At 41.5% G+C, this 8,113-nt stretch overlaps 1 protein-coding gene across 1 annotated transcript; it reads right to left on the reverse strand.

The window, feature by feature from the left end:
- Positions 1-415: 415 nt before the first annotated feature.
- On the reverse strand, positions 416-7,432 carry KRT39 (keratin 39). The gene is made up of 7 exons (XM_012765812.2): positions 6,872-7,432; positions 5,801-5,883; positions 5,023-5,179; positions 4,173-4,334; positions 3,934-4,059; positions 2,391-2,611; positions 416-854 (listed from the first exon to the last, which is right to left on the reverse strand). Exons 1-7 carry the CDS (start codon positions 7,181-7,183, stop codon positions 596-598), a joined length of 1,320 nt encoding a protein of 439 aa, XP_012621266.2. The 5' UTR covers positions 7,184-7,432; the 3' UTR covers positions 416-595.
- Positions 7,433-8,113: the final 681 nt, after the last annotated feature.

The following is an 8,113-nucleotide window of genomic DNA, read 5'->3' on the forward strand; positions in this document are numbered from 1 at the left end:
TGGACATCTTTAAAAATATCTTAGAGGAGGCCAACTATGTTATAGTAGAGGTAACTAATAATTGGGACAGCAGAGTTTAGTAGGATCCAGACTGGTGACTGTCTTTTCGAGGAAACTAAATATTAAAGATCTTTTCCCCTGTTCATACTGTTCCATGTAAGCTTCTTCCTGTATCCAAAAGAGTTTAGAAGGGAAGGTGATAGCTTTTCACCTTCATGCGCCAATGGCCAAGGACAATCCTAAACTTGTCTGACTGGCTCTAAGGAGGAACGTAAGTAAACAAGGGAGAAACCTTCTCAACAGTCACCTGTGGAGTCAAGCAATGTAGGCCATCATCCTGGGCGATTACAGATTCATTCCCATCCCTCAGATAAATGCAAGATGTCTTTCCAGTGAAGTGTAATTTATTATCTTATTGGCAGCAGCCAGTTAGGGAAGGAGCAGAATCAAAGCCATTCTACTTGGCCATGGGGACCCACTGTAGTAGTAAGAAACTAAGTACCTTAAGGGACTGGGGAGTTCTTAAACCTCTCTGGCAGGAGCATGTATTGGCCTCTCTTTCATGAGTGTGGGTCATTTTCATCACCTTGGGGTGTTAGACTTTGGCAGGTCTGGTGATGTAGCAAGGCTGCACGTGTTCATGAGAAGAAATGACCTTCCCATCCTTAATCTCCTTGGTGATGGTGAGTATTTTAACCAGTATCCGGGACAGGGGATCATAGGTACTGCAGGGCTTGCGTGTACCACGGGGGGCTGAGGCTGTGCAAACTGGAGCCGTGCATTCCGTGGCCCTGGCCTTACAGGGTGTGCAAGTGGAAAGCTCACATTTGGTGGCACACGCGTTACAGGGAAGCCTAAGAAAAAAACAGAATTTTAGCTGTGATTGACGGAAAGCAATAGTGGTAGTAGAGAAAAATGGCAGTGGCTACTTTTTTCAATATGTGTGACTCAAATCAAGTACTTCCAAATCCTTATGCATGCACTTTATACTGTAGTTGGTAGAAGAAAAACGATCAGATCAGATCCATTGGAAAACAGTGTCCTAGGTTTAGAAGTATGAGATTCTGTAAGTTTCCACTGCAGTCAAGACCCTAGCATGGTGGAAAGTCACAGACTAGGGTGGAGCCCAGCTGTGTCGTTTACCAGCTGGTGACCTCAGATAAGTCAGTTAACCTGCCTGAACTTTAGTTTTTCATCTACAGCATGCATATAATGGGAATTAAATTGGCAGGATTAACAGTGATAAGGAACAAGTTGAGAGGCTTACTATCTGAGGAATGGAAACTAATGAGATTTTCTTTTTTTGTTGTTGTTGGGGAGTCACACCACTAGTGGTGGCCTGAACCCCATCTACAGAAGAGTCCTCAACATGCCATCAGGAAGCTTCAAAGTGCCTTCTGGGTGTCTACAAATAGTTTTCAGGGAATTGGAGTAAGAAGCCATTAACAGCAAACACTCTTTTTATAAATATAAGCTTTCTTTGATAATCTGAGATACGTTGGTATATTATCATAACTCCTAAGTCATAGTACTGATTCACATTGTTCTAGTGTAATGTGGGTTTGTCAATTAAGAGACTGCTATGAACAGAGATCACCAATTATTTGGGGGAAGGAGTTCTCCTTTGTAATTGTAACTAAGTCTGTGTCTGGAGTGTTATTTTAGATTGGGTTCCTTATGGGTTGGTTAGCATTATAATTTAAAAAATTACAACTTTTATTTAAAAACAGAGGCTAATGCACTCTTTGTTTTGTCTGACTTCTTTTGCTTGATATGTTTGTGAGATTCAAGCATGTTATAGTGTGTAACAGTATTTAATTCTTTTCTATTGCTGTGAAATATTCCATTGAATAAGTATAGCACAATTGGTTTAAAAAAAAAAAAACAGAGGCTAAAACACACAGGTGCACATGCTACTTTTGGCATCAAGGACTAGTGGCTAGAGAGGGTTAGGGTTTCTACTTGAGCAGAGTGTTCCTCCAAAGGAACCAGTGTTGTTCCGTTCAATGTCATGACAATGTCCTGAAAGTCATATTTCAGTTCATCTGAGTGGGGAAAAATTTGTCGCCAGCTTTGTTCATCTTTGGGGAAACCATTTTTTCTTTGGTAATTTAAATACTCTAAGAATCTAAATAACCTATAAGGAATTAACTTGGTGCATGGATTCTTCAAAACAGCTCAGCTCAGCTAACACCTTCAACCTGGACTCAGTTACAATTGTGGGTCTCCCAACAGCACAGCTTGAGAGAGCGTGTGGACGCCTCTGTCCAAAGATCCCCATCCCTGGCAAGAAGATCAAACAAAACACTTGTCCACTCATTGCCAGTGGCAGTACATACATGTGTGCATTTGTGTGTCTATGTCATACTGGTCATTTTCGTTTTACGTACTTGCAGTCCAAGCCCTCCAGGAGGCTGCGGTACGTGGCAATCTCACACTCCAGCCGGGACTTGATGTCCAGCAGACTCTCGTATTCTTGGTTCTGCCTTTCCAGGGCACACCGGATCTCTGCCAGCTGACCCTCCAGGTTGTCAATCAGACACTGGATCTGGGTCAGCAGGGCAGTGTAGTGGGCCTCGATCTCCGTCAGGAAGCATTCCTGGGAATCTCTCTACCATGGGGAGGAAAGTAGGATTTATAAGGATATCTCCTTTGAGTTCATTGTATCATTTTAAACAGTGGTTTCCTTGTGTCAGTACTAATGGATCACCAAGCCCTTTTATTACCTTCTAACCAAATAAATCCCAAAGCAAAATTATTGATTACGCCAAAGTTTGCATTCCTTAGTCCCCTCTTACTTCTTTTCCTCTTTCTTGATTACCTGATAATCTCCCACCATATTCTCCTACTTAAGAGAGAAACAAATATCTCAACTTACTGCATACCCAGACATTAAAAAACATTATCATGGCACCTCATTCAATGACTGTTCCTACCTTAAAAGGGAAGTGAGCAAAATTGAACCATAAACAAGTCTCTCACCAAATCAGTTGCTTTATGTATAAAATATAAGTGTTTAAACTTTGATTAATAAAGTTCTTTCCTGTTCTTGCATTCTGTAAGTCTATGGGTAATGGTAACATTTTAGGTTTTAATAACCTATGATTTGCATGATTATCCCAATTTTTTCAGATGAGAAAACTGAGGTTCAAGAGGTTCAATGAGTTGTCCAAGGTCACATGAGAAGCTGGTGACAAAACCAGTTTGGGGCAAGGTCTTCCTAATGCCCACCTTCCTAACACCTTTCTTCTCAAAGCATTTAAGTGACTTCCTACTTCAGAGAGGCAGTATCATGAGGCGGAAGCAGTATTGGCTTTGGAATCTGGATTCTGGCTGAAACTCTTACTGCTTCTGTGACTTTGGACAAGTTACTTAATGCCCCAGAATCTCCACATCTCTATCTATAAAATAGGTGAGATGAAACTTATTTTGGATTTGGCTTGGGAAAATCACCTTAGCTCTTGGAGCCTCATCTGTAAATTGGTTAATAACCATGCCACCTCCCTCATAAGATTGTTTTATAAATCTAATACGATAGCTTGTAAAAATGCTTTGCATATAATAAAATGCTCTCTTAGTATTTCCCAAAGTGTACTCCATGAATCATTATCGCCATGAGATGCTCTATTAAAAAAGGGAGTCCAGAGTCAAATAAGCTTTGGAATGCTAAATACCATGGATTCCCTTCCTGGAGATTCATGGTTTATATCAGCTTATGAAAGGCTCACAGGAAGGTGCCCTGTTTAACCTTTGTTTAATCCAGCATTTTCCAGACTTATTTGACCACGAAGTCCTTTTTTTTGTCCATAGACCATTTTAACAAACGGAGGAACTGTTGTTCTGGGAGACACAGTTTGGGAAATACTGCAACACACAGGGGTTAGGGGCTGTTGCCGTCATCGCCGAGCTAGGCTCGGTCAGTCTGCTGGGTACCATTCGGTGCTGGGCCTGCAGTTCAACCTCCAGAGCATTCACGGTGCGTCTCAGTTCTACAATCTCCTTCTGGCAGCATTGCTGCTGCTCAGAGCTGGTCACCACTTGCTGATTCAGCTCCTCCATCTGAAACACAGCCCAAGACCATGGGTATTATGGGAGGAAAGCGTGACTTTGATTAAAGGGCCCTGGAAATGCAACATCAGCTTCTTGTTTTTGACTCTTATAACTCTCCCCACCTGCGTGTTGAACCATTGTTCCACATCTTTACGGTTTGTCTCCATGATGGACTCATATTGACATCTTGTTTCTTGTAGAACCTGGTTTAGGTCAACAGAAGAGGCAGCCGTCACTTCGATGTGAAGCCTGTCCCCAAGTTGGCTCTGTAAGGAATTGATTTCCTATGGGAGAGAAAAGGAACCTGAAGTTAGTTGGTAGACAGATGACCCCCTTAGGTTCCTGTTTCAGTCTGGCAGTAATAATTGAGCTTACTTGTGTCTGAAATACAGCCCGCAGTAAAGGAACACATGATTGATTTACAGGTGTTACTGAAATGCTATAAAATGATTTAACGCTACTTCATGTGGGCTCGTATGTTCAAATTTGTGCAAAATCAAAAGGAATTGAGTAGCAAGATCAGAATTCCAAAGAATTTAGATCATCTCTAGAGATGGGTAATGGGTGACGCCATGTCGAGATGGAATTTATAATTCGAGACCATAGTTTCTATGATGCCAACGTGGGCTTGTGCCAGTATGGACTTGTACCAACAGGAGGTGGCAGAAGTCTGTGCAGTGATGTCCACTCACATGGGAGGCCTGCGAGGACAGAAAAATGGGGTTCCTTCCTTCTCACAGAAAAGCTGGAGGGGATTATGGGGGCTTTCCTACCCCAGGTGACTTCAGATACTATGTTGTAGCCAATGGGTTTAAAATACTACTTGGAACCAGAGGTAGCAGCAGGAGGTGTTACCAGGACTAAAACCAGAGTAGTATCTAGTGGGGACACCCTTTGCCAAGTACAACTCTAAGGAATTGATGCTATTTTTAGAGGCTTAGCTTGTGGTGACCCTCTTGGTCTTTCTCTAACCTCTCTGTGGCTGTTCTTGAGGCAAAGCAGCTCCTCCTTCAGAGACTCCACTTGCGCCTCCAGGTCAGCCTTGCCCAGGGTCAGTGCGTTCAGGATCTGCTTCAGGCTGTTGGCATCTGCCTCCACCAGCTGGCGTAGGGACACCTCAGCTTCATACCTTTAAAAATCAGATGTGAAAAGGAAGGCATTAGAAAGAAATGGTGCAAACCACCCAAGCAGAGCTCCCTTCTGCATTTTTCTCTGGGCAGCTCATTTAGTGTATTTCTATCGAGGGTTTTATTCTCTTTTAGAGGTGAAACCACTTGATAAATATCCTGACTTAATCATCATTCCTAAATTAGTCTTCCAGGGTGATGCTACATTGCTATTCTTTGAGATGAGAGAATTTATCCTCCTTCCTTTGTCCCTAGAGGCAATGCGGTATAAGTGGGAAAAGCACTGGGTCCAAGTTTTGGCTCTGTCCTGTGCTAGTTATATACCTTTGGATAAGTAACCTCATTGAAGAACAGTTTTCTCACCTTAAATGGGGTAACAATATGTTAGCCCTACCTGTGTTACTGAACTATTATGCAGGTAATCAGATGGGTTCATGTGCTAGAATCCATAGGTACTATAGTTATCAATCGTCATCATTTATTGAATTTGAAAGTCTCTATGGGGCTAGTGCCAACATGGTATGGGGCAGGAGGGTTAGTAGGCTCGAGGATACTATAAAAGGAGTGTCTGGGTCAGACTCAGGGTGAGTTCTATCGTCAATGACAGTGTTGGGCGAGCTTACTTGGCTCTCAAGTCATCTGCAGCCAGTTTGGTGTTGTCAATTTGTGAGACCATTCTGGAATTCTCAGCCTTGGTACACAAGATCTGGAATTAAGAAATTGTACACACAAATGAGACAAACACCAGGATCTCCTTCTTTAAGAACCACGGGGCTTGTGTGTGTTTCAGTTGACAGGGGAAGGCTAGTTGGACTTTTTATTAATCTTCATAGCTATGCTCAGGAAGCTTGGAAATCTTTAGAAAGTCAGAGTTCTTGTTATTGTCCCAAAAGACCAGCAACAATTTACTTAAATAGAAACTTTCGTATATGTCTTTCTGTTAAAAATATATAATCCATCCTAAATTTGCATAACATATCACTATCTATTAGAATGTAAACTCTATGAGGTCAGAGACTTTTTAAAGTTCACCAACATTTTCCTGGAACCTAGAACAATGTTTGACACATTGTTGTTGGTACTCAGTAAATATTTGTTGAAAAAATACAACTGAATAAATCCAGATGTGTAGCAGCAGCATCTAACTCTGAATAAGAAACTTAGGTTTGGAAACATTGTTGTTGGTGCTCAGTAAATATTTGTTGAAAAAATGCAACTGAATAAATCCAGATGTGCAGCAGCAGCATCTAACTCTGAATAAGAAACTTAGGTTTGGTATAGAAACAAACTAAACAATTCGGAGATGATAAAATAAGCATACAAAGAGAAAAAGGTGGTGATAGTTACAAAATGGATAGAAATGAAACTGGTTAGGAACTTATTAAAACAAAATTCATTTTCTCAGATCCCTGTTTTCTTATTTTTATTTAAGAAATGGTAGCAACTTGTTGTTAACATGTTTTCATCATGAGTTATCTAGTTGTAAGGGTAGAGTGTATCTTTGGAAACAGGAAAAACTACAAAACTCTGAATGTTGCCTCAAGATGACAGTTTCACTCAAGAGATTTTCTTATTCTTAAAAAATAAAAAGCTTTTCAGCATAAAATGAACTAAAAATATTAGAGTTTAGCAATTAACTTTTGCTTGGAGACCATCAATCACAACTTGATTAAACAGGTTCCTAAGACTCTTACCTTCTGCTGGAGCTCCTCAATGGCTCTGTAGTAGGACTGGTAATCAGGGCAGAGGACCGGCAGCTCTTTGGTACACTCTTCCTGGATTTTGCACTCTAGTTCGGCGTTCTCTTTTTCCAGCATTCGCACCTTTTCCAGGTAGCTTGCGAGGCGCTCATTCAAGATTTGCATGGTCTCCTTCTCATGACTGTTGATGCCTTCGCCATACCAGCTGCAGTCGTCCGGAGAGAGACAGGCGTTGAGGTTTCTTATTATGTAGGTGGGCATGCGACAAAAGCAAGGAGTGGGTTGGCAGCCCTGGTCCTGGGGCATTCTCAGAACGTGGCCAGGTGGTTGGCAGCTGTTGGCTTCAAGACCACCGCGATGGCAGCTGTTGTTAGAAGAGACGGTCCTAAAATTTGTAATCCTGGAGCAGTTTTGGCATGGGGTTGAAGAAGCAATAGTTGTCGTACAGCCCTTGGTGTCCGTCGTGCGTGTCTGGCTTTAGTTCGTTTCAAAGTCTGTGGTCACCAGGATGAAAAGCTCAAGCAACCTCAGCTGAGTCTAAATTCCAAGCCTCTTGGCTTTTTCCTCTTTGAAGTGCTTATATAGCCTTCCCTCTAGGTGGTGTCACAACAGGTGGGATGTTTTCCTTTCTAATGTTTATATCACATCCTATAGGAACATCTCATTAGTCTGCTTTTTACTTGCCTGAGAAGAGTTACTTGTCTCATAAAAGTGTGGATGCAGGCTGTTACTAAGGTATTACCCATCGCAACTACTACTTGTCATTGGACCCAGAGCTTCACATTATGTCTTCAAAAGGAACTGTCATCACAGTCCTAGCAGCATCCGTGATTAAGCAGGTGTGAGTATATCAAGTCCATTAAGTTCCTGTTGACACCTCTGCCTGGCATGGAGCTTGAACAGGAACGAGTCCATCCTTCTTTTCGTTTCTTCCCTAGAAAAGAGCAACTATTAATGTCTAATAATTATTGGTGAATTTAGAAATCAGTATTCTATTATGTTCTGTCCAACTGATTTTCCCATTTTATTAATATGTTAGAACATCGTGAGTATGGATTAAAGTGTTAGTCTAAAGTAAGGCTCTTTTTAAAGATAATTACTAGACTCATGATTTAGCTTTCCATGGAAGGTCTCCGATTGCTAACAAGAAATTTCTTGAAAAAGTGACTGGTTACGTGTTGGTTTTCCAAAGCCCACATTTTATATCATTTTCAGTGCCTAGTGTTTGCTTTTGGT

The sequence above is a fragment of the Microcebus murinus genome, chromosome 18, assembly GCF_040939455.1.
Source record: "Microcebus murinus isolate Inina chromosome 18, M.murinus_Inina_mat1.0, whole genome shotgun sequence".
Classification (NCBI taxonomy): Eukaryota; Metazoa; Chordata; class Mammalia; order Primates; family Cheirogaleidae; genus Microcebus; species Microcebus murinus.

What these genes read in the sequence shown, in the direction of transcription:
- KRT39 (XM_012765812.2), bottom strand. Translation starts at nt 7,183, where the DNA reads ATGCCCCAGGACCAGGGCTGCCAACCCACTCCTTGCTTTTGTCGCATG. An exon ending in TTGAGGAGCTCCAGCAGAAG is followed by an intron (nt 5,884 to 6,871) that starts GTAAGAGTCTTA and finishes TCTTAATTCCAG; the next exon opens with ATCTTGTGTACCAAGGCTGA. An exon ending in TGCAGGCCCAGCACCGAATG is followed by an intron (nt 2,612 to 3,933) that starts GTACCCAGCAGA and finishes TCCCCATGGTAG; the next exon opens with AGAGATTCCCAGGAATGCTT.